General features: G+C 48.1%; 1 protein-coding gene and 1 pseudogene across 2 annotated transcripts in view; one reads left to right on the top strand and one right to left on the bottom strand.

Moving 5' to 3' along the window:
* Positions 1-8,365: 8,365 nt before the first annotated feature.
* KLHDC4 (kelch domain containing 4) overlaps positions 8,366-23,882 on the top strand; it is a 31,841-nt gene continuing 16,324 nt past the window's right edge. For both annotated transcript variants that reach the window (XM_065925167.1, XM_065925166.1), the window contains exons 1-5: positions 8,366-8,512; positions 11,751-11,842; positions 14,324-14,402; positions 14,981-15,079; positions 18,980-19,116. In XM_065925167.1, coding sequence (XP_065781239.1) covers positions 8,414-8,512; positions 11,751-11,842; positions 14,324-14,402; positions 14,981-15,079; positions 18,980-19,116 — 506 coding nt within the window. In that variant the 5' untranslated portion in view covers positions 8,366-8,413. The remainder of the gene's footprint in view (positions 8,513-11,750; positions 11,843-14,323; positions 14,403-14,980; positions 15,080-18,979; positions 19,117-23,882) is intronic.
* Positions 21,785-23,010, bottom strand: LOC136158644 (large ribosomal subunit protein uL1 pseudogene; annotated as a pseudogene).

Here is a 23,882-nt window from a genome sequence, read left to right as displayed (position 1 = left end):
GTTCAGTCCCGGCTCAGGAAGATTCCCTGGAGGAGGTCATGGCAACCCACTCCAGTATTCCTGCTTGGAGAATCCTATGGACAGAAGAGCCTGGCGGGCTACGGTCCACAGGGTCTCAAAGAGTCGGATGTGACAGAAGCGACTTAGCGCACACACCCATTTTCACTGTCAGCACTGGCAGTGCTTGCAGGGCCCATCGAGGTGGAATTTCCCTCTGCCCACCCCAAGCCTTCCTTCTCAGGCCAGAGCAAAAAATACTAAGGAAGGAAGGAGGGTGGAGAGAGAAAAGAAAGGGAAAGAGAGAAGAAAGGGAGGAAAGGAGAGTAAAGAAAAGAAAGTCTCCCGCCACTCCAGCTCCATGGGATTAAGCCTTTGGCGGTCGCCCACCAGCAGAGATGGGTGGAGAAAAACAGGAAGTGCTCTCTGTTGTGGATACAGGCCTCCCAGACGGTTCAGTTAAATATCTAAGGAAAACCTTCAATCTAAGAATCAACCCTAGATTCTCACATCTTTTCCTACACAGAAAATCACAGTAAAACCATTAACTTGAGGCAGCTGTCCTTTGTGATTAGCCGCCGTCTCTGTGTGCTTGATTACATGTTTTTTTCCAGTAAAAAAGTTCTTATATATCCTGGCCCCTCCCTCACCTCTTTGGAGCAGTTTCTCAGAGTCCTGTGAGAGAGAGAAGGGTGTAGTCCTCAGGAAGATCCCCGAAAAAAACTTTCTTTTTGTTTTTTAAATTATGAAAGTACGATAACACATTTACAGAAGACTTGGGAACTACAGAACAAAGTTACGCGTAGTTCCACTATATATTACAGTTATTTTTTTAAGTCGGTGAATTAAGATTTTTAGTTGGAGTTTCAAACTCTCAAATTGATAGATTGAACACACAGAAAAGTAGGATACAGTAGACCTTAAAAGCACTATGAACCAATTCAACATAACTAAGATTTATACAATTTTCACACAATAGCAAGATACAAATTCTATTCAAGTTCATATAGACTATAGACCAGGAGACACTGGAACATACCCATGGACATAAAGCAAGGTACAAAAATTTCATGGTCTAAAGGTGTTGAAATCATACAGAGTCTTTCTATTATCACTGTGGAATTATGTTAGAAATCAATATCAAAAGATAAGTGAAAATAACCCACATATTTTCAAATGCAATCTGACATTTACCAAGAAATTTTTTATTTAGTTGTTGAAAACCTCAATAAAGTTAAAAGACTGAAAAAACACAGAGGGAGATTGCAAAGAAGAAAGCATTTATATGAGAAATGAATGTTGAGAGTACTTTAAAAACTCCATGTTTTTGGAAATAAAACTTAACTGACAGCTTATAAGTTGTGTCTTTTACTTTCAGTCAACAGAAGGGAGGAAGGAAAAACAGCAAGTATGCAGATGGCACCTCCGTTATGGCAGAAAGTGAAAAAGAACTAAAGAGTTTCTTGATGAGAGAGAGCCAATTCATGAGTTTGACATGAGTTTGAGCAAGCTCTGGGAGTTGGTGATGAACAGGGAACCCTGGTGTGCTGCAGTGCATGGGGTTGGACTGAAAGACTGAACTTAACTGATGAGATAGGAATTGGGGTGAGAGCTGACCCCAGATCCCTTAGTAGCAGAGTTAAAAGTTTGCAATGAGAGGATCAAGCTTGCCATCAAAGCTGCTTCACAGGGTGGGTAGGACAGGCATCTTATTCAAAGGGCCCTACGTCCCATTTACTCACTGGCCCTACATTCCTCTCTAATAGGTCTTTCTTGATCTTCATTTTTATATCCCTGGAGTTTTCGTTACACATGTGTGTGGCTCTCCATCTTTGGGAATGAATGGTCTATATGCAGGTCATTATTCTGAAATATTTAACCAACTGAAACATACCCTCACTCTGACTGTGCTAGACAAACGTTCTCTGCATTAAGTTGTACTGTCATTTGGGGAGTTATGTTCATTCACTGTTTATTCATAATTTATTAACTTTTAACACAGGAGAGAGCAACATTTTTGTCCTGGGGATACAAAGAGGAATAAGAAATACAGCCTGAGGAGACTGACATCTAGTGGACAAAAGAGACAGTACACAGATGACTGATGCAATAAGCTCTTAAGTTATGCTCATACGGGTTCGAGGAAATGCGTTAACGGAAAAGCTTTATTTTCTCAGAAATCAGATACCATGAACATTACTCAGGGCATGCCTTTGAAAGACTAGGCAATACTTAATCAATTTTCCTATCCAGTTTCTAAATGCCTCTAACAACAGCCCAACCCTCAGGTAGGTTTTGACGTAGAAGCAGTCTTTGTTGCATTTTACATATTTTCTATTGATTGCATCATTCACAAATGTGGCCCAGGATGGGAGGATGCGCCCACAACTTGAGTTTCTGAGCTTCGTTTCTGTGAAGGGTTTTAGAAAGTGGCCTCCTTCCAGGTGGAGAAGGTACTCAGAACAGTCCTTCTGGAGAATTAGGAGGGTTAGTGAATGCCATCTGTTTTCAAAACCTGGCAGCTGAAACTTAAGGGGCTACAGCTATGAATCCTGAGCATAAGTTGTTGACTGTGAGATGGTCAAGCCTGAAAGCTGAGCTGGTTCCTGGGTCAGGGAGGATTAAAGGGCCAGAGACTCAGAATTGTTGTGAGGGTGATATTGTTGCTGACACTACGTCGTGTCCGACTTTTTGTGACCCTATGGACTGTATGTAGTCTGTCAGGCTCCTTCTGTCCATGGGATTTCCCAGGCAAGAATACTGTAGTGGGTTGTCATTTCCTTCTCCAGGGACTCAGGGATCGAACCCACATCTCCTGCATTGGCAGTGGGATTCTTCACCATCGCACCACCTAGGAAGCCCATGTGATGTTATAGGGATTTAAAAACTCAAAGAACCACCGATATTGCCAACTATTTGGTCAAGGAGTTTTACCTTTTTAAAAACAAATTTAACCTTAGGAACAGTTTCACAGACCTCATGTCCTCTAGGCTGGTGCCTCCGAACCCCATGTGTGTGGGAGCTGACTTCGGGCTGCATCTGAGTGGGTTTAGGGGATACAGTGACTAGTAAACAGATGCATGGCTGCAGGCTCACAGGGCAGCATGCAAGGTCCTCAGCTTCCTCACACCCTGCTTGCTCCCAGACTCGCTGTGATGCTGCAGTTAGCACAGCCACATGGCTCTATCTTCTGTTCCATTTCCTGCACTATCGCCTGGCAACAGCAAGAATGAGGAGGCCCTGCACTTCAGACCCAGGCAGCTGAGTGAAACTACAACATGGAACTTTGCTTTTCTCCCCCCGCCTGCTTTTCTAAATTAATTCATTATTTGTTTATTTTTGGCTGTGCTGGATGCTGGGTTTTCACTGCTGCGTGCGGGCTTTCTCTAGTTGCAGTGATCAGGGGCTGCCCTCTAGTTGCATCTGTGCAGGCTTCTCATTGTGGTGGGTTTTTTTGTTGCAGAGGATGGGTCTAGAGTGAGGGCTCAGTAGCTGTGACCCACGGGCTTAGTTGCCCCACAGCATGTAATCTTATCAGACCAGGGATCGAACCTGTGTCCCCTGCATTAGCAGATGGATTCTTAACTGCTGGACCACCAGGGGAGTCCCAGATCTTTGCTTAGTATCAGTCAGCAAGAAATTTCCTCCATGCTAAGCATGCTTGTGAGTGGAAGGAAGACTGTGGGTGGCTTTGGGGTTTCCTTCATCGTACGTGCCTGTATTTTCCAAATTTTAAACTTAGTATACATTACACTCTGAAAAATCCATTTAAAGACTGAGCAGTGCTGTAATATGGTAGACTAGGTTATTTGAACCAATCCTCCTATTCAAACTAGAAAATGATGGATAAACGTTGAAATGAGTCTTCTTAATGGCATCAGAAAGCTAACAAGGAGTCAAGAATCACCAAATGGGAACCTAACGGGACGTACATATGAAAAAATTGGGTAGAGGCTGGGTTCAGGGATGAGTCTCTTCTGGGCATGAGCAGGCATTGCCACACTTTACTTCAGTTCAACAAGCTTGAAGTGTAAGGAGTGCTGTTAGTCCCTCAGTGGTTCTGACTCTTTGCAATCCCAGGGACCGTAGCCTGCTAGGCTCCTTTGTTCATGGGGGTTCTCCAGGCAAGAATACTGGAGTGGGTTGCTCTCCTCCAGGGGATCTTCCCAACCCAGGGATCAAACCCAGGTCTCCCACATTGCAGGCAGATTCTTTACCATCTGAGCCACCAGGGAAGCCCTGAAGTGCAAGGAGAGCTCAGTAAATCCTCAGGGGCAGGGGGGTGGACCTGAGAGGAGATACCCTGCAGATGAACAGAGATTCCCTGAGGATCCTGACACTGCAGAAGTAAGCCGGCTCCCAAGAACCCCAGCAACTGGGGAAGTCACCCCAGTGCCAAGCAGTGTGGGAAGGCAATATCCCTGAGACACTGTGACCACATCCCAGCCCTTCCTTGGATTTTCAGCCTCAATTTGCATCACCTGGATTGGCCAAAAGAAAATCAGGACTGGATGTCACGAGCTGGCAGTGCCCATGGCTGTCTGGCAGCAGCAAAAGCAATTCCCCTTGGGAGAAAGATGCTCTGGCTGAAGTCTTTCAAAGGTTATTCACAAATAGTTCTTCAAGACAGAAGCAGTGTCACTGCAGCACAAATGGATTGATATACTTGCTCTAAGGACAAGACACACTTGGAAATGTCTGCAGGGAACTGAAAGCTATAAAAGTTATCCAGCAGATTTGAGAAAAACAGAACCTTTGAAAATTACTAATCATGATCAAAAGTTATATGGACAAATTAGACAGATTTGATGGGGTTCAGCAAACAATTTATGAACCAGTAGGAGGAATTTTCCAGAAGGAGAGATTATCCAGAAGTGCAGCACACAGGGACAAACAGAGGGAAAATGGGGGAAATGAAGAGAGGTTAAGAAAGCCAAAGGAAAGGAGAAGGGAGCCCCAGAAGAGAAAGGAGCAACAGCATCTTCTGAAGGGAAGGTGACAGAGAAATTCTGGACCTGGTAAGTCTGCCAAGCATGGCTTCATGGGGACCAGCCATTTCCAAGCAAGGTGAATAAAAAGAAATAAACAAACATATCTTAGTGAAATGGCAGGATAATAGAGAGGAAGGTAAAATAAAAAGCGGTTACAAAAAAAAAAAAAAAAGCGGTTACAGAAAAAGAAAATTAGTTTCCAGAAGGATCTTTAGAACATCTCCAAATATCTGGAAACAAACTAACACACTTCTAAGCAACCGAAGGGCCAAAGAAGAAATCAAAAAGGGAATTGGGAAGAAGCTCGAGTGGAATGAAAATCAAAGCACAAATATCAAATTTTGTGGGATGCAACTGAAACAGAATTAAAGGGAAATGAATAGCTCTCAAATCAATGAATTGAATACAAATAAATAACAAAAAGATCTCCAAATATTTGGAAATTAAACACTTGAATCCCAGAAAGGAGAAAATTTTGCTATCAGCCATGATGAAGCAAAGAGTCTGGATTTACCCTTTTCCCTCAAATGTCTAGAAAACCGGACAAAACACATGAAACAAAGGTTTTGAAGCCACTCCTTCCCTTCTCTTCCCTCTTCCCGTTCTCCCCCATCCCCTCCTTCTGTCCTTAATCCCAGCTTCATTTCACAAAGCATTTGAGGAATGCCATCAAGCTTGTCTCATTAGAACAAAATCGGCTGGGTCTTCTGTTTTGTATCTCATGTGTCCTGGTACAACGTTGCCAAGTTGTAGTAACCACTGAACGTTGTTAAATGAAATGATCATCTGTCAGTACACAACCATTGTGACCCCACTTTGCAGCACACAGAATCTCTTAAATTTATATTTTGCTTTTTATTTCTCAAAGCTTTTGAAAAATTTTATTTCATTTGATTCTCTCAGGAGTTCTGTGCAGTAGGTGGGCAGGTTTAATATGATCACTTTCCAGGTGGTTATGTACAGAGATCAACTTCATCTGTAGCACACTTGGAACATCTCTCCTGTCATACTGATTGTTCCTGGTAAGGATGATTAGATGCATTGTTAATCTTTTTTACTCTTCTGGATTTCATCTTGAAGACAGCAGAGGGCGCCTAACTACACAAAAGGTACGCTCTAAATGTTAATGATAGGTTAGATTGAAGATTATTCATTAAAGTTTCAAAAATGTGAATTTCACTAAAATAGGACTCTGTTCTTCATCTTTTTCTACTATTTTTGGATTCTGATCTCATTTTAAATGTTCTCTTCTTCTTTTTTGGTAATGAGAGTTTCAACCTCACGTAAATCACCATGACACTATTAATTTCAAGAACTTTCCAATTTAGCGTCAAGATTCTTTCAGATAATTTAAGCTTTAAATCCTGCATCTACCAGATCCTTCCAAATCTTCAGTAGGGAATAGGATCCCCCTTTTGTAACTCTTAAGAGGCGACCACTATAATGTGTTGCAAACAGACATGCTGTGACTGAAGGGCCATCTTGCTTCAAGTGCATTGCCTCCAGATTACCCAATTCTCAGAAAAGAATACCAGGATTAGATATGTTCTTAGCCATATTGCACTAAAGGGAATGTAACAATTTCTGAGAGGCAGTATTCAGGCTTTGACCCCTTGTTGCTCACCGTTGAGGATAATTATGTCTGCAGGCTCAGGGGCCAGCTTCCTGTGAAATTCTGTATTCCCTTCTGACTGACTTCTAGCTGGTTCTTTTCTCTGTCATCTGGAATGCCCTCCCATTCTCCTACCATCAGTTCTGGGGACAGCAGCAGCCTGAATGCTAGTCTACCCCCGCCCTCATAGTCCCCCAGTTATATTTTTCTTCCTGAAGACTAGGTTTATGGACAAGGCTTGGGGTTGGCTGAAAAAGCACTCCTCCCTGGCTGCTCACTGATTAATAAATTGATTGGATCTAAGTTGATTTTGCTACCTACCTAATCAGGATTCTTGGACTTCTTTGGCAACCCACTCCAGTATTCTTGCCTGGAGAATCTCATGAACATCAGAGGTTGGTGGGCTACAGTCCATGGGATTGCAGAGTTGGACACGACTGAAATGACTTAGCACAGCACTCATAATCAACAGAAATTGATAAGATACCAGAGAAGAAATTCAGGCAAGGTTTTATTGGGACTTCTGCTGCAGCAGGAGGGAGGGAAACCAAGTAGTGGGTTCCCTTGCTTGCTCCCAGACAGGGGATGGGGCAAGTGAGCTGGTCCCTTATACAGGTGAGGGTAGGGTTGGTCCAGGGGTGTGTGTGTGGGGTGGGGGGTGGCTTGCTCACTCCCTTGGTGGTGCTGTGTGCATGGACCATGTACAGTAACCATGCTTTTGTTTCTGACTTCTCAGAAGTGGCAGTTGGGGTTTTTGTCTTTTTGTATCTTGTTCATAATTTGCCCCAACTGTGCAGGCATGCGTGCAGTTAATTTTTAATCCCTTATAGTTTCTTTGCATTTTGTTTATGGAGGAGGCATTTGTCCACAGTGCAAGCACTGAGGGAAGGGTCCCAGGTCCCAGCCTGTATCAATTTCTTTAAGGCTGAGTCTTGTGGTGTTTCACTCACAAAGCAGATTATTTCCTCGTTTATGCTTTCCCTTTGCTGCGTGTTTGCCTGTCCTTGTCCTTTATTTGTTCTATTTCCTGATTCTGAGCATGAAATGATACCTTCTAAGCAATGAGAGGCATTTTCACTCTGCTCTGACCAAACCTCGGCAGTCCACGTACTATGTGTGTTTTTTCACACTTACTACGTTTAGTCAAAAGCTAGTGGGCAGTTTTGGTTTTCCAGACTTGGAAACTGACTGCTCTTGGAGAGGGGTCATTAGCCCTGCGCCATGATGGGGAAAACAAGTCCCCTCACACAGTACACTTGAGGACAGTCACCTAGAAGGCGGATGAGCAGGTCTGTTTTTCTTGCTGAGCACAGTATCCTCAGCCCCTAAGAGTATCTAGCGCGTTTTACACCTTCGCTCGGAGTCTGAGAACCTTTTAAGTGCATGACCGTCTCTCCAGGGCAGGAAGCCACAGCAATCATTTAACTTGCACAAGGGTTCGTGCTACCGAGTAAGCCAACTAGGTCACTGTGCAGGGACTCAGCATTGCTGAACAAACGCGTCGGAGCGACAGGCGCCGCGTACCCGGTACAGCTGAAGGGGGGAGGGGAAGGGGCGCGGCCTCGCTGCTTCTAGGCGGGCACCCCCCAGACCCCAAGGCCCCCAGGCCCCTTTGTATAGGCGGACCATATAGAAATACGCAAGCAGTCATCCCCAAACCCAGGCCCCACCACCCGCCCGGAGGCACGAGCGAGGCTAACCGGAAGTGACGCCCTCTCTGCGCCGCCCCGCCCCCCCCGAACACGTATTTCCTGCGCGCCGCGCGCCGCTAGAGTCTCACAGGCAGTTCAGAAACCTCCGTGGACACGGCACGATGGGCAAAAAGGGCAAGAAAGAGAAGAAGGGCCGTGGGGCGGAGAAGACGGCCGCTAAGATGGAGAAGAAAGTGTCCAAGCGCTCGCGGAAGGAGGAGGTGAGCGGGCCCGGGGTCGCATGCGTGTCCGGGACCCCCTGTGAGGGGCGCTGGCGGCGGCCGGGCTGAGCCGGAGCATCTCTGCAAGCCTCAGTCCTTGGCTTTAAGCGGGGCACGTGAGCCTCAGGGCAGCCCGGAGCAGTGAGCGTCGGTGGAGTGAGTGGGACTGTGGGAAGTTCCATAACGGTTGATGGTGACCGGGGGTCTTTCTCTGTGTCTGTCCCTGTCTCCCTCTGTCTCTCCCTTCCTCTCGCTCCCTCCCTCCTTCCTCTTCTACCCTCTTTGTCTTTTCACATCTTTAGCAGGGTGTGCAGATGGGTCAGTGCTAAACTTAGAGGCGAGCGCTCTGTTCCTAATTGACTGTTGTTCAGGGACTCCCTAACCCGGGATGGTTTATAATGGTTAATGAGTGTTTGCTACCTCCGGGCTTTGTGCTCTCTGGGCTTTCTCACAGCCAGTTGAGTTAGGTAGCTTTGGCGTCTCCATCTGACAGTCAGGAAATCAGAAGCTAACAGGTTACGCAGGTCAGCAGTGAGGTGGCTGGGAGCTGAAATTTGACCAGACATCTCACATCCAGAGCTCTTGAATACATACCCTTGTCCCTTTTCTTTCTAAGGCATTCATGTGTCCATTTAGTCATCTGTCAAATAATGAGGTTGGGCTCTTTCTCTCTCCATCTCCCATCATTTTTCAGCTGGGTGGCTGTGGGGGAGGGACTAAGCCGGCGGTTTTTAGGGACAACTTAAGAGTTCTGCCCAGCACAGAACTCATGTCTCAGGTACCTGGTGACATCTGCACGCAGCTGGCAGTCACACAGATTGATTCCTCCTCTTCTGCATGGTCCTGCTGAAGCCCCATTTCTTCACCCTGCCTGGGCAACCTGCATCTCCTGGGCTTTTGCCTCCTCAGCAGCTCACTCCACAAAGGCTTTCAGGGAAGGTTTTTAAAGACAGGGTGAGGAAGGGAGCTGTCACAAAATCAGCTCGTGGACATTCTTCTGGTTGGTTGATAGTGAAGTAATTGGGAGTCAACATTATCAACCTTCTGATTCCAGTTGGTCTGGGGTCTCCATCCTTGTGGGCAGCATGCAATTAACTTTTTCCACCTGGTAGGGGTTTCAGTATCTGCATAACAGTTCAACGGACATGGCTCAGAGTATCATCTGTAGTTCTTGGAGAAGAACTAAAAGCCCTGACTTTAAGGCTAAGTTACTTTTATTTTGTCTTGCTTGATTGTTTTCTGCAATTTCCCACTCTTCTGATTAAATTTACTCTTTGGAACTTGAGAAGGCCTGGGAGGCTAAAGTTTTTCTCTAGACAAGAGGCAGGCGGAGGACATGGCAGGGGTGTGCGGTGGGGTGGGATGGGGTGGTTCTGTCCCAGGAAGACCCCAACAACCCCAAAGTCTTGGTTAGAAGACGACAGGGCCTGTGCTTCTAACGAAGGGGGCGACCAGGCCTGCTCCCAACCAGAGACACCATGGTTGCTCCTGCTCTCGAGTGACGGGGGGTTCAGTGCTTCCTGCTGACCTAGGCCGGTGTGCGTCAGTGCCACTTGCCCCATGACTGATACAGCAGCTCTCCCTCCAGGCCTGCTTGTCGCAACCACACCTTCCTCCCACCTTGTTTCCATCTTCCCTTCTGCCTTAAGGAAGGTAATGACACTGGACTGGGACCCCTGAGCTCATCAAGGTTCCAGTAGTCCCTTGTTCACCTGTCCCTTCCTGTAAAGAGCCAGTGGTTCAGTAACTTGTCTTTAGTACCTAAAGGGGCATATTTTGCACTCGGGACTTGGAGACAGCTATTACACAGAAGTAACAGGATGACAGGTGATTCTGTGGACTCTTGTGAGGGTGCAAATTGGTAGAGTCAGTTGGGTCTTAAATTACATACAAGAGTGGCAGATACAACATAGCAGTTGCACACATAAAGGTTTAGCTTGGAAAAATTACCCCCAGCTCCGCAAAGACATGTCCTCCAACAGCCATGGGAGTATTGCCTGTAAAGTTTTGGAGTTGAGTCAGACGTTCAGCAGCAGCAGGATGAGTGGAGAAGCCATGTGGCGCTGCCGCCATGACAGCGAACAGACTCGGGGCATCAGTCCATTCTTTCAGCAGGGTAAAGCAAAGAAGCTAGTTGAAAGGGAATATTCAATGTGATGACATTTACCTGGAATTGGAAAATCTGAGATAGTAATGCACAGAGCTTAGGGATACGTTAACGGGTAGTGAAAGTATAGAGAGAGATGCCTGAGAGTCAGGAGCCCTCAGTTTCAGACAGCGGCTCCTTCTGGAAGGTGAAGGGGGTACAGTGGGGAAGGGGGTTGCAGGTGGCTGTTCAAGCCCAGGGCAAGTGATGTTCTGCTGAAAGGAGCCAAGAGGGAGCCTGGGCAGCTAGAGAGTGAGGAGGTGGGGTGAGACATGAGGTGGGCGAGGGAGGAAGAATGGCCTGGAAGTGTTTGTAGGTGCATGAAGGATGCCTCACCGACTTTCAGGCCCTGCAGAGTGTGGAAGCTGGGGGAGAGCTGGTGTGAGGTGAAGTGGGGAGGAACGATGGAGGGCAGATGCCCGGTGTCAGCATGAACCAGGTGCTGGGATGAGTGTTGACGGGCAGGTGGGAGACTTTCCCTTGACAGATGGGTCAGCATCCCTGTGGGCTGGGGGACACTAGTGTAATTGCAGAGACTGGGGGTGGGAAGTGTGAGCTCCAGCACTGCCCAGCCGTGTACAGAAATAGGCACCTTAACCTCTAAATCTGTGGTTGTAACAGTGGAGATGTTCTTACATAGGTTGGTTGCAGCTGGTAGATGAGGAGCCCCCCGCAGTGTGCAGGCACATGTCAGTAAGCAGACGGATATGTCTGGGTCACTTGGAACTTACATTTTGTTACGTTGGTAGAAGGTGGAAACTAAATAAATGAACATAGAAATTTCAGACCCTGCTCTGCAGACAACAAAGCAGGCTGGTGTGGTGGCCCGGGCCTCGGTTTCCAGCGGTGATTGAAGGTGTTGGTGTGAAATTGTCTGAGAAGAAGGCCTTTGGTGGGTGTGGGGAGTGAGGGTTTGGAATGAGATGATGCACGTGCCGTGTGCCGGAAGCTCAGGTTCTAAGTGTTTGCGTCTGTATCAGGTTTTGCATCTTTTAAATGGAAGGAACAAGTTCTAATTCTGGTCAGGTCAGGGGGTCTGAGGAGAGTTGACCCAGACATTTGGCCACGTGTAATTGCTTTATCTGTCTGCAGGAGGACCTGGAAGCCCTCATAGCCCACTTCCAGACTCTCGATGCCAAAAAGACTCAGGTCGTGGAGACACCCTGCTCGCCACCTTCCCCACGGTAAGCAAGCTACAGGGTAGCTTCTGACAGTTTTCTGGTAGAAATTGGGAAGCTGCTTGAAACAGGCACCATGTTTTCATAAGTAACTGGCCACTTGGGGCATTTTCATCATTAGAACCTACTAGATCAGCTCCTACAAGACAAGGCGTTTTTTTTTTCACTTCTACCTCTGACAAGTGGGAGGGAGGCAGCTCAGCTCTGTTGTCACACGGAAACACGGAGAAGAGGTCCCCCGGCACTGCTGCTCATCAGGGAGGTTATGTGGGTTTGAAACCCCATCTGGTGACAATCTGTGTTTGAGGGTTTTCTTTCCTTTTTTTTAAACAATGTTGTATTAGTTTCTGCCATACAGCAAAGTGCCTCAGTTATACACGCATACATATTGTTGTTGTTTAGTTGCTAAGTCATGTCCAACCGTTTGCGACCCCATGGACTGTAGCCCGCTAGGCTCCTCTGTCCATGGGATTTCCCAGGCAAGAGTACTGGAGTGGGTTGCCATTTCCTTCTCCATGTGTCTGAGGTTTTTAAAGGATCCTCAGAGATCCAAAAGTTAAATAATCACGATGCTTTTCACTGTGCTCATTCATAGCGCTTTTATGCTCTCATGTGGAAAGCGTGACCATTAAACATAAAACTATAAGCCGTTTTAGATGGGTTCATAGTTTATGTGAGGGGCTCCAGTGTCTTTTGTAGGATTTCAGACCAGGTGGAAGTAGGAGGAGGGAGCAGGCTGTGGTTTTTCCCTGGCTCCTTATCCCTTCGTTCTTGCCTCCTCAGCTCTTGAATGCCAGCAGTTCTCTGGTTTGATGCAGGACCCAGGGCTCCGTCATTCTTATCCCTGCTCTGGGTAGAGCAGGGCCAGGACACAGAGCGCCTCGAGCTAGGAGCCCAGGGAGGCCAAGTGACCCTGATGGGGAGATGCATGCCCTTCAGAGAAGGGGAAGTGCCTAACTTCCCGCGCATCCAGGGCTGTCTTGTTAAGCTGAGAAATGATTTGCTTCATTTCCTTCAGGGCTGAGTGGAGGCCTTGGTCCAGCACATCAGGAAGGGAGGTGGTGGAGTGTCCCCTCTGCCTCAGTGGGGTGCAGGGCATGGCCTGAATCCCACGACCTCACACCTGGCATGTAGTTGTTACCTTTCAGGGTCAGAAGCAGTGTGCTCACCCCTGAGTGGACACCAGGGTCTTTTCCTCGGCTCCCAAAGGTCCCTCCTGTCCTTCAGTTCATAAATTCCCCTGGGAGTCTGGCTTTATTTTCATTTTATTTGTCATGTTATCTTTGGGTCAAGCCTAAGGGTCACATGTGGTAGGCGGACATGTTCACCTGAATTGTTGAAGCAGATAAATCCATGAGATCGTGAAGTCTTTATCTGTGCAGCATCCTTGAGGGAACTCACTTTGAATATGGGTTGATTTTTTTTTTTGGATGACATTTGCCTTAAAGTATATTGCCGTAAAAGCCAGTGTAATGTCCCAGTATAATTTGAAACCTTGGCATTGCCTACATCACCAGGTCACTGGGCAGCCTCCTGAAGGAAAAGAGCAGGTATTCGAGCTGAGATCTACTGGGACACAGACCTTTCAGGGGTCACCTCAGTACCCTCTCATTTCCTACCTCCATCGAATTACGGGAAAAATCCATGAAAATCACCAAGTTTAAGTGTGTATATCCCCACGTCTTTGCTCAGAAGTAGCTTAATGGTAGTATGAGGGCGAGGTGCTTGGCTGTATTGGAGACTGGGGTGCACTATTTCGACTTGAGGGTTTGACTACAGAGTTTCTCAGCCTATAGAATGTCTCTGTGTATAATAAATTCCCAGTTAAAAAAAAAACAAAAACAGTTTTCCCTTTCCCTTCGAGACTCATCGCTTGGCATTGATGTGGTAGAGGACACCTCAGGAACACTGCCCCAGGGGCTTCTGCACAGAGAATTTCTCCCTCCCAGTGGCCTTACCCTTCAGTGCTTCCTGCTGAGATGTCAGGGCACACTTACAATTCCCGTAGAGCTGTTGCCTTGTTCTCATGTGTGAAAGTAAGCAGAAAAGTGTTTGCGTTTTCCAGATGGAAGCAGTCTGGGATGTATGTTTAAATGCTTGAATAGTGGACCTCTGAGGAGAGTTAGATTATGATGTAGAGGACAGAGCTGGAAAGCAGGACAGCTCTGGGAAGAGTGGCGCAGAAGTCGGAGCCTCTAGAAGTCGGGGCCCCTAGACCCCACCCCACCTGATGATTTTTAGCCAGATGCTGTGTGAGAGGCCCTGGGCCCTCCTGGGAGGCTAGCCTGGGTGTCAGTGTCCTGAGGGGGAGGCTGCCATTAAGGGCAGTGCCTCAGCTTCCGTCCTCAGCCCTGGTTCCTTTTTCCCAGAAGTTCAGGACAGGCTGGTCCCCAGCGGCGCAGCCTATGGAGGGAGGGAGACAGGCTCTCGGTCTGGGCGTCACATGGTTTGATTTTTGTGTTGAGCTGTTGCTTGTGTCTCTTGCAGGTTAAATGCCTCCCTCTCCACTCATCCTGAGAAAGATGAATTAATCCTTTTCGGAGGTGAATATTTCAATGGCCAAAAAGTAAAGTATATATTTTATTCTTTCCCTTCAAATTTTCATGAGTCTCATTTAGAGGAAAACTCCTTTTAGGCGCTGATGTCAAATACCCATTGGTCGTTTAACTCCACCCCTCATGTGTCCTGCCTCCACGCAGCAGGACTGGCCTGGGGTGTGGTCCTTGATAAGCCACCAGGATCCTTCCGGGCCCTTGAGTGTCACAGCTCTTCCTGCCTGCATGAGGTGGGCCAGCGCCCTGCTCTTCTTCCTCATGATAAGTTTCCAAAGGTGTTTGAATAGGCAAAGTGCTGATATATGGTAGAGCAATTGATAACATCATAAAAACTGTAATTTTGATTTTTGAGCAGACCAGATAGCCCTCTGTTTCAGAGCTACAGATGAAATAATTCCAAAGTCCTGAGTTCAGCTTCCCTGCATGGCCATCCAGAGGCGGTCTTTGTGTCACCATCCTGGAGGTCTGGGAACTGGCCTTAGGAAGCACACTGCCCAGGGAGAGCTAGTGATTGAGCTCCACCTTCTGCTTGCCGTTGCTTGTGTGGAAACATTGTTTGTAACATTGAAGTTCCTCTTCCTTCCTGCAGACTTTTCTATATAACGAACTCTATGTCTACAACATCCGGAAGGACAGCTGGACCAAAGTGGAGATCCCCAACCCACCTCCAAGGCGCTGTGCTCACCAGGTACGTGTCTGTGTGACAGTCGGCCTCCCCTCTTCTCATGCTGGGTCTGGACGCAGGATTCTGTGACGGACTTTCGAGCTGGCAGCCTCCTCACTCTGCTGTCTCTGCCTGGAATGTGTTTTTTCTATTTTTTGGCTGTGCTGGGTCTTCGTTACTGCGTGGGCTTTTTTTAGTTGAGAAGAGGCGAGGGCTGCTCTCTAGTTGCAGTGCATTCTCATTGCGGTGGCCTCTCCCATCGCAGAGCATAGTCCCTAGGGCACGTGGGCTTAGTAGTTGGTGGCGCACGGCCTCAGTTGCTCTGCGTCATGTGAAGTCTTCCGGACCAGGAATAGAACCCATGTTCCTTGCATTAGCAGGCGGACTCCCACCCACTGGACTTTTTGAGACCACCAGAGAAGTCCTCTTGTTCATTCTCATAACCAAGTATTTGAAACAGTGTTGGGGCTCAAAAGGTAGTTTGAAAGACTGAACCCTCTCCAGTGTCAGCCTCCCAGGGCGTGACTGAGACATCCCTCCACATTGTGGTTCTCCTTCTGATTCAGTGCTCAGAAGTGGCCTCCTGATTTGAAATTGGGTCTGCGGGGGTACTGCCTGCCTGAACTGCATGACGTATCGTGCACAGCAGGGCTTGCAGCCTTTTGGACTGGTTCATATTTTGGAAGAGAGGCATGCACTGCTTTTTGATTTAGAAACGAGATCTTAGTAAGCCTGGGTTTTAATTAGTAAATGGCTCTTGATAAGTTCGAGTCCATTCACCTGAGCCTACTCCAGCTCTGAGAATGTGTTCACCCAGGCCTCTGGGCTAAGCACCGAGTCCTGTACTGGTCCAGGGAGGAGTACTGTAAGTGACCCCACCCGATGCCTGGCCAGTTCCTGGGCCCCAGGCATGCAGACTGAGGGGCTTCTTTGGTGTTTGTTTTCTTATCTGTTTCAATTAGTCCTTGAAGAACTAGTATCTTAAGAGTCTTTGAGATTTTAATTCAGTCATTTGAGCAGGTTCTGATTCATATGCATATCTTGTGAGTACTTTTTGAGTCTGGGACTTAATATTATCCCTGTAGGTGAGGTTGGCTTGCTATTTACTCTGAGTTTTTCAACAAATCAGAGCTATGGGAAACAGAAAATTGGGGGTAAAGTCTTTCACCTAGAGGTCATTATAGTTCAAATTCCACTACATTATATTTTGAACTGTAAAAATTTCCTCATTTTGGACTCGTTTAATGAATGTGATAACAGAAGCCATGTTCTTTCTTCTCTTTAAATCAGTCAGGGGCAGAAGGAGTAGAAAGAGAAAGCTTATATGTGCCCCCATCATTTGTCATTTCTCTGAGATCCTGGATTTTTGGGGGGTGAAGTTTATTTTAGCATGTAATTTGAAAATTTAATGCCATTTTCTAAAATTAATATAGCTGGTGAGAGGAAGGAAAGGGTCACAAGGCTCACTGAAGGTGTGCCCAGCAACCTCTCGGGCCTCACTTGTCGGGTCCTGCCTGGTGCTCCCCTCCCGGGACCCTCCCTGGGTAGAATGTTCAGATGCTCCTGTTGATGGACTGAGCAGGAAGGACTGTTGAGAATTGAAGGGTGGGGGGGGAGGAGTTCGGGCGCAGCTGAAGTTCACCTCTTCTTACTCAGAGGTGGTTTGTTTTTCCCAAAGCAATAACTCACTTGAAACAAAATGCTTTCTTGCAAACAGTAGAACAGACGGTTCCCTATGGTTTAAGAGAGTCACCTCTCTTCTCATCAGCCTTTGTGTGTGCATGAGCAGGAAGTAGTCAGTGTTTACGGAATGCCTACTCCTGGGTGATCGGAGTCGTGCCCACAGTTGCCCAGGGGAGCTGCAGAAGGCAATTCCTTGCAGCTCAGTCACAGCTTTGTCACATTCCACCTGAGCAGCAGGGGTGGCTTGTTCATTGGGAACTGAACATCTTATACACACGAGGTGCATGTCCAGGGCTGAGATGCAGCAACAAAAAGGACAGATTTGCCATTTTTTTGTTATGTCCCCCGGGTTCTATTTTCTCTGGTCCTGGTGGCCTCACAAGTTGTTAGGACACGACTTTCACAAAGCTGATGCATGTGGCTGACATCAGAATCTAGTCACAGAGTCTGTGTGTTGTTTTGGACTCCATTGTGCCTTTTTTTTTTTTTTTTTTTTGGCCTTTGGAGGGAGAGTTGTGACCTTACGGTTTTCTGGACATGATTTTATTCCATTGAAGACAACAACACAGAAATCCAAATGCCTGGGAAGTGAACAGCCTTGTGTGACACATAGGAAAGTAGACGCTGGTGGGGGAAGCCTTGCCTCAGCCTGGGAGCAGAGCCGTCCTGCTTTGGTCACTGGACAGTGTTCGACCTTTGTTAGGTCCAGGGAACATTGGCTGTCAGTCCATCCAAACCATTACTTCAAAACCACTGTGTGTATGTATATGTGTGCATGAATGTACGTATGTAAAGGAGTTTATTTTTATTGATTTATTTCCAAATACATAAATTAATCACTCCAAAGATGGCCGGGGGCTCAGTGGTAAAAAAAAATCTACCTGCAGTGCAGGAGACACAAGAGATATGGGTTTGATCCCTCATCGGGAAGATCCCATGGAGGAGGAGATGGCAATCCACTCCTGTATTCTTGCCTGGAGAATCCCATGGACAGAGGAGCCTGGCAGGCTGCAGTCGATGCAGAGAGGGGTTGCAAAGAGTTGGACACAACTGAGCACACACACACGTGTGTGTGCATCTACATATGTGTGTGTGTATATTTTCTTTGTACTGTTCTTTCCAGTTGATGCATTATTTGTAATACTATCTCAGGCATTAAATAGCTTCTATAATAAGATATTTCAAAACCACATTGTATTGCATAGCATGAATAGACCACCCAAACTTCATTAAACTCAGAAAAATGTGTTAAGTTTGGGCCTAAGCTAATTTTCATGTCTTGTTTAAATATTTGAAATAGTTCCTTACAATCACTGGGGTTTTAGAGTCACAGGAAACTGATTTGTCTTCTGATAGGTCAGTGCTGAGAGGATGCACAGAACTGAGTGGAAATGGGGTGGGGGGGCCACATCACCCTGCGTGTGTCATCAGGACCCTCCAGTTAGTCCAGGGTAGGGGCAGCAAGGTGATGGAGCCGCAGTTCTGCGGCCTTAAGCTTAGTTAAGTGACAGGCTGTGCTGCAGTGGAAGCCTGGGGTGCTCCGAGGGTGCCTAGGGTTGGGCATCCTGGGAACCACTGTCTGACCGCCTGGCGTGTGCTTGTCCGTGGAGGTTTGCGGGGGCAGGAGGCATTCACCCAGAATGCTTGGGAGCGCCTGGCATCCAGCTGCCCCAACCCACTTCTCCTGCCCCAGCCACATTGTGCTTCCTGCCGTGGGCACTGCTTCTGAGCCCCCGGCCAGGAACTACTTGGCCACTTGGTGTGAAGATGTGCCCTGTGGCCTGCTTTGCTGCCAGAGCCCTGGGACTTGTGACACCGGGGCACGCTGGCCCCCAGTCTGCCCCCTGCAGGCATTCATTGACTAGGCAGCACCCCCACATTTTTGGGGTACTGGCAGAAGAAGTGATTTCTGTGAAGTCTGTTCCCTCACGCGATTCACATAAAAGCCAAGTTGAGACTATCTCCACAGCTGTGCCCTCCCTGGGTGGGGGGCACTCCAGGGAGGAGTTCTCCAGGGAGGGGCTCCATTGGCCACTGGCCTCCAATGACTTTGTGGCTCTGTCGGCCCAGGCAGTCCTGCATGGTCCCGTGTAACCTGTGAGTCCTGGGCCTTAGGCAGAACCAGAGGGGCAGGCCTTTGAGGCTGGGGTGTGGGCTTGGAACTGAGTGACTGGGGGCAGGTCTCCAGTTGGACCGAAAGCTGTCTGGCTGTGCCCTGACCCATCATCGTTCTCTCAACAGGCCGTGGTGGTGCCCCAGGGTGGTGGGCAGCTGTGGATCTTCGGTGGGGAGTTTGCCTCTCCTGATGGAGAGCAGTTTTACCACTACAAGGACCTCTGGGTGCTGCATTTGGCCACCAAGACCTGGGAGCAAGTCAGGTGAGGTGCTGGGTGACGAGTCCAACCCCTGGGACCACTCCTGTCCCCTGCCAGCATTTGGAGTTCACGACAAGTGGCTCCGGGAAAGCACATTTGTGCAGGCCTGATGGTGATGGTGGTGGCACGTGGTGGGGTGTCCCTCAGTGACCTGCCAGGCTGTGTGTGACACATGCTGTCTCGTGGCCTTCAGACTTTCCAGGTCTGTGACAGGTGTTAGTTCCAAGGAAGCAGGGAGGCACTGGGGATATACAGTCACTGCCCTTTGCCACGGACTCCAGATGAGTGCCCCACTCAAGCTGCGTTCTGCTGCTGTTAGCTCAGTAACGCTTGCGAAGCATTCAAAGCCTCTGTCCTGAGTCAGAAGTTGTTCCTGCTGAGCAGGTCATTATTTCATTGTTGACTGTGACTGAAGGCGAAGAATTCTTTAAGGAACGTTGTGGAGCCTGCTCCATGCTAATACAGAGGTGCAGAGACAACTAGGCCTCTCTGTTCCAGCCTGGGTAAAGTGGTGTGGCAGGGGAAGTGTTGGGTGCTTTATTTCTTATCTTTTTTTGTCTGATGGACTTTTATTCCAAGCCTGCCTTCTGGGCCGTGGTCTCTGGTTCTCAGTGAGGAGATGAGCAGAGGAGCGGAGCTGTACGGAGCCCTAGGAAGAGCTCAGTGGCAGGGTGCAGCTGTGCGACTGACCAGAGCCCTGGTCCCTGCGGGGTGTAAGTCAGGGGATGGAGGCTGTGTCCCCGGCTTTGCCTCTTCCTCTGTTTGCCTCCGCTCCCCTTGTTATGGCACTGGGCTGCAGCCCCTGCGCTGCCCAGCCCAGCATGGTCCGTAAGATTGCACACAGCGTGCCTCGTGTGGCCGCTTCTCTTGCTGTTACAAGGTCTGCGGACACCACGGGTCGGGGGCAGGTGTCTCAGGGAGGGGTCCTCAGTGAGCCACACCCCAGAAGCCACAGGAGAGGGACTCCTGAGCATGGCAAGTAGGAAGCCTTCTCTAGCGGGGATGACGCCACCAGGATATTGGGGAGTCATGGCAGCTGTACAGCCAGAGAGTGAGCTCGTGTCTAGAATAGACTTTCTGTTGAGCGGTCAGCAGCAAGCTTCTGGATGTGAGACAGCAGCCTCGCGGGCTCCCAGAGCAGGTTGGGGCTGTCCAGTGGGGAGGGCGGGGTGAGCAAGGTCATGCTGGCCAGAACATTGGCAGCTTCCTGTTGCGTGCCTGCCATCGACCCCATTCACCTTTAGGAACAGACCCTAAAGAAATAACTGCCTTTGATTTCATACAGAAAAGCATGTATGGAAATAATATGCACGAAAAACTAAGATGCAGAGCAACACATGCCTGAGTGTGTGGACACACAAGTGCCTGCAGAGTGGGCCAGAGAGAGGTGCAGGCCCGTGTGTGCACACATACACACACACACACGAGTGCGTGTGCACACACACATGCACACACGATGCATTTGTACACACACAGTCCAGAAGGGTCTGGATGTTTCCAGGTGTTCTTTTGACTCCTAGATCTTCTATTTGTACCTGTTCTAGTATTGCTCCATTTTAATTGCTATATGGTTTTATAGCCAGAAGGTTTTTCTCATTTACTTAAAATATTTCTTTGTCGTGCACTCATTGTTTTCATAAGAGCTTTAGGATCAATTTTTCAGGTTCTGTCCTTAACCATTCTAATGGGATTTCGATTGGATTGCAGTTTTTAGATTGCACCTAGGGAGAATTAACACCTTTCTAATCCTCAGTGTCTCCCTCCCACGCGGCACCCCAGGAACGTTTCACATACCTGCTCTTAGGAGTCTTAGGTTTATTTTTTATCATTCAGTAACCTTTAAACTGGCCCAGAAGTAGACTTTCCAGTCAGAGGGCATGTGTTCCTAGAGCCTTCTCCTGTGGCACTGTGGGCACAGCTCTGAGCAGCGCCCAGGGGTCTTGTCTGGGGTGTTTCTACTTGTTCTCAGGCTCCATCCTCGCTTCACAGTGCAGCACGCCCTACCGCGGGGTGGCTGCCTCGTCTGCACTAAGAAGGGATGTCTTATAGGACTCAGGAGGCTCGATAGCACAAGTTGGTGGTGGAGTGGCTGGGGGACTTGTCAGCCTGTGAGGAGGGCTCAGAGCCGAGCGGACACCTTTGTTGGTGATTCTTGGACTGCGATGCCTGGGGAGCTCTGAAGATGCATGTTCTTGCCCTCCTCCCTCCAGATGTTGTCTGATCCAGACCTGCTTTAAAATGGGGCTCAGGAATCTGCATTTGACAGCAATCCCTCTGCACTCCTCAGTGACCCTGATCCAGACGGCCCTGGATCTCAGCTGAAGGCCTCGCCTATCAGTGGGTCTCATGCTTATCTTAGGCACTGTTCACTAATGTGGAAAACGTCTGCTACCCTGTAAGAAAACTCACATAAAATACCTCTTAGATCCTTCACGTTGAAAAAGAGTGTGGATATGGCTTCTGTAACTTACTGCTTACTGCAAAATGAAAGCATCTCCCCTCTTGTTTGGCAGGGACATGAGGGCCTAATTGACGAAGCCCAGCAGTTTGAGGGAAAGAGAGAGTGAGAAAAGGTTACCCAACAGTGAAGGCCACAGAGGCGGGCTTATATCAGCACTGGGGTCTGTGGAACCTTTCTCAGCTTGTGAATTAGGGTTTATGAAGCCGTGCCTTAGTACTGGCGTGGGGGCTGATCCACGGTGCTCTTAATGTATGAAACCTGGACATTTTTGCCAGTTTTTCTTAAGCAGTGATACCAGGAAGTTGCTAGCTAAGTGGATATTGTGCCCGAGCTCCTCCTCTGTCATCTCCACAGGGCCAGCAGCCACTGCCAGACCCAGCACCGTCTCCATCTGGAACTTGATCCTGGACTTCAGTTCATCCACTTTGGCCTCCGTGTTCTCATTGTGTCCGCAAGGAAGGGAACCTGCCAGCCTTCTTCGGGCCTGGGCCCCACATTTGTGGGGTCTGCTTAATCAGACTCTGAAGCCAAAACCACATCGTTCTTCTTGGCCGGCTTCTTATTCCTGTTGAATTCCTTCAATGTCTTGATGTCCGCGTTGGGGATAACCACAGCCTTGGCCTTACCACAGTGCTGCTGGTCCCCCAGAGCATGTATGGCGAATAGGGACGGGGAGTGGGCTTAAGTCGGATGGTCCTGAGAAGCATTTGAGGGTCATAGTTCTTTCCATTGTTGTTTTGGCCAGGCCATGCAGTGTGGGATCTTGGTTCCCTGACCAATGTTCAAACCCATGTCCCTGCATTGGGAGTGTGTAGTCTTAATCACTGGACCACCAGGGAAGTCCTTTCTTGTCTTTTAAGCGGGCTTTTCTCCTGGGAAGCAGGGTGATTCCCAGATGTCCGCTTTGTCCTTAATGTTTGCCCTACTCATGTTTCTGTAGCACATTTATGAGTAGCCCCTTTGGAGACTTTGCTGTCTTCCTTTATGCATGCTCTCCATTCTAGTAGCATTTAATAGACATCATGACAGTTTGAAAACAAGAGGAAAAGTCCTGGTGTTACTAACGTCAAGGAGACCAGAGCTTAAATGTCAGCACGGCCTCCTGATTTATGTTGGACAAGCGTGACCAGCTTTACCAGATGTTTTGAGAGTCCCTTCAGTCTCTGCCTTCGGTGGTAGTTGCCTGCACAACTGACCTGATTTTAAGATTCTGTCTACTAATCCTGTTTTTACTTTCATAACATATACAGCCTCTCTCCCTGTCCTCAGCTGCATTTCCTCCAGAAAGTAGGGGAGGAGAGTGGGCTGTGTTCCGTGGACGTGCAAAGACAGGAGTCAGCATTTACCCACCTGTCCCGTCTCATGTCTTTCCTGGAGGAAAAAAATGGCAACCTGATCCAGTATTCTTGCCTGAAACATTCCATGGACAGACTGCCTGGCAGGGTAGAGCCCATGGGGTTGCAAAGAGTAGGACACTGCTGAGCTACTGAGCACCTGTCTGTCACAGCACAGACTTCTCTGTGGTAGTTTATTATTATATGAACACCCCACAAGTGGCGGTTTCATTGCTAATCATTAATAGTTAAAAGAAGGACACAGCTCTGATAGGCTGCCTGGATTCTAGAGACTGCTGCTAATTATTCTGTGCAACATGATTAAATACTTACTAACCCCCCAAATCTGTTTTTTGAGTGGTGCTTACAAAAGTGGGGCCGGATTCTGAAGGTACCTGTTTGGTTATGGGGGAGATGCTGTTGCCTGTGGTTTGAGTCCGGCTTCCGGCCACGTCAGAACCAGTCTTGCAGGAAGGTCCCTTCTTTTTCTGAGGATGGGCCAATAGATCAAGTTAGCCGTCGTCTCAGCCTGTGTGACCTTGAAACTCTGGGGTTATGAGAGAAATTTTTCCTCTACTCAGTAAATGTCTCAGGAACAGCATGGTACTATGGCATATCTTTTGTAAGGTGTAAACTTTAAAATAACTCGGGGACGCATTTGCATACTGAGTGCCTAACGCTCTGTTTGTATCTGAAACCCATGGAGTTACTTGATGTGTGTGCATTTTCTGTAAATGTCACTGCAGCGGCGGGTTGGAAAGGGCCTGGGTGATGCTGAGTGGCAGCGTGCCCTGCCAGAGCGCCACACCACACGTAACTCGGATGTGCTGAGAGCTCTCCCTCCCACGGCAGGACACATGTATTTTTGTGCCACTTATAGATCTGGCTGAGTAGGACATGTGAATTTTTTAAGACTCCATATTTAGGAGTGACGGCAGTTGAAAAGTGCCTGTTGAAGATTCAAATATAAACAG

The sequence above is a fragment of the Muntiacus reevesi genome, chromosome 2 (assembly GCF_963930625.1).
Source record: "Muntiacus reevesi chromosome 2, mMunRee1.1, whole genome shotgun sequence".
Lineage (NCBI taxonomy): Eukaryota > Metazoa > Chordata > Mammalia > Artiodactyla > Cervidae > Muntiacus > Muntiacus reevesi.
Note: the sequence above shows the minus strand (reverse complement) of the source record. Positions and strands in the feature narration are given on the sequence as shown.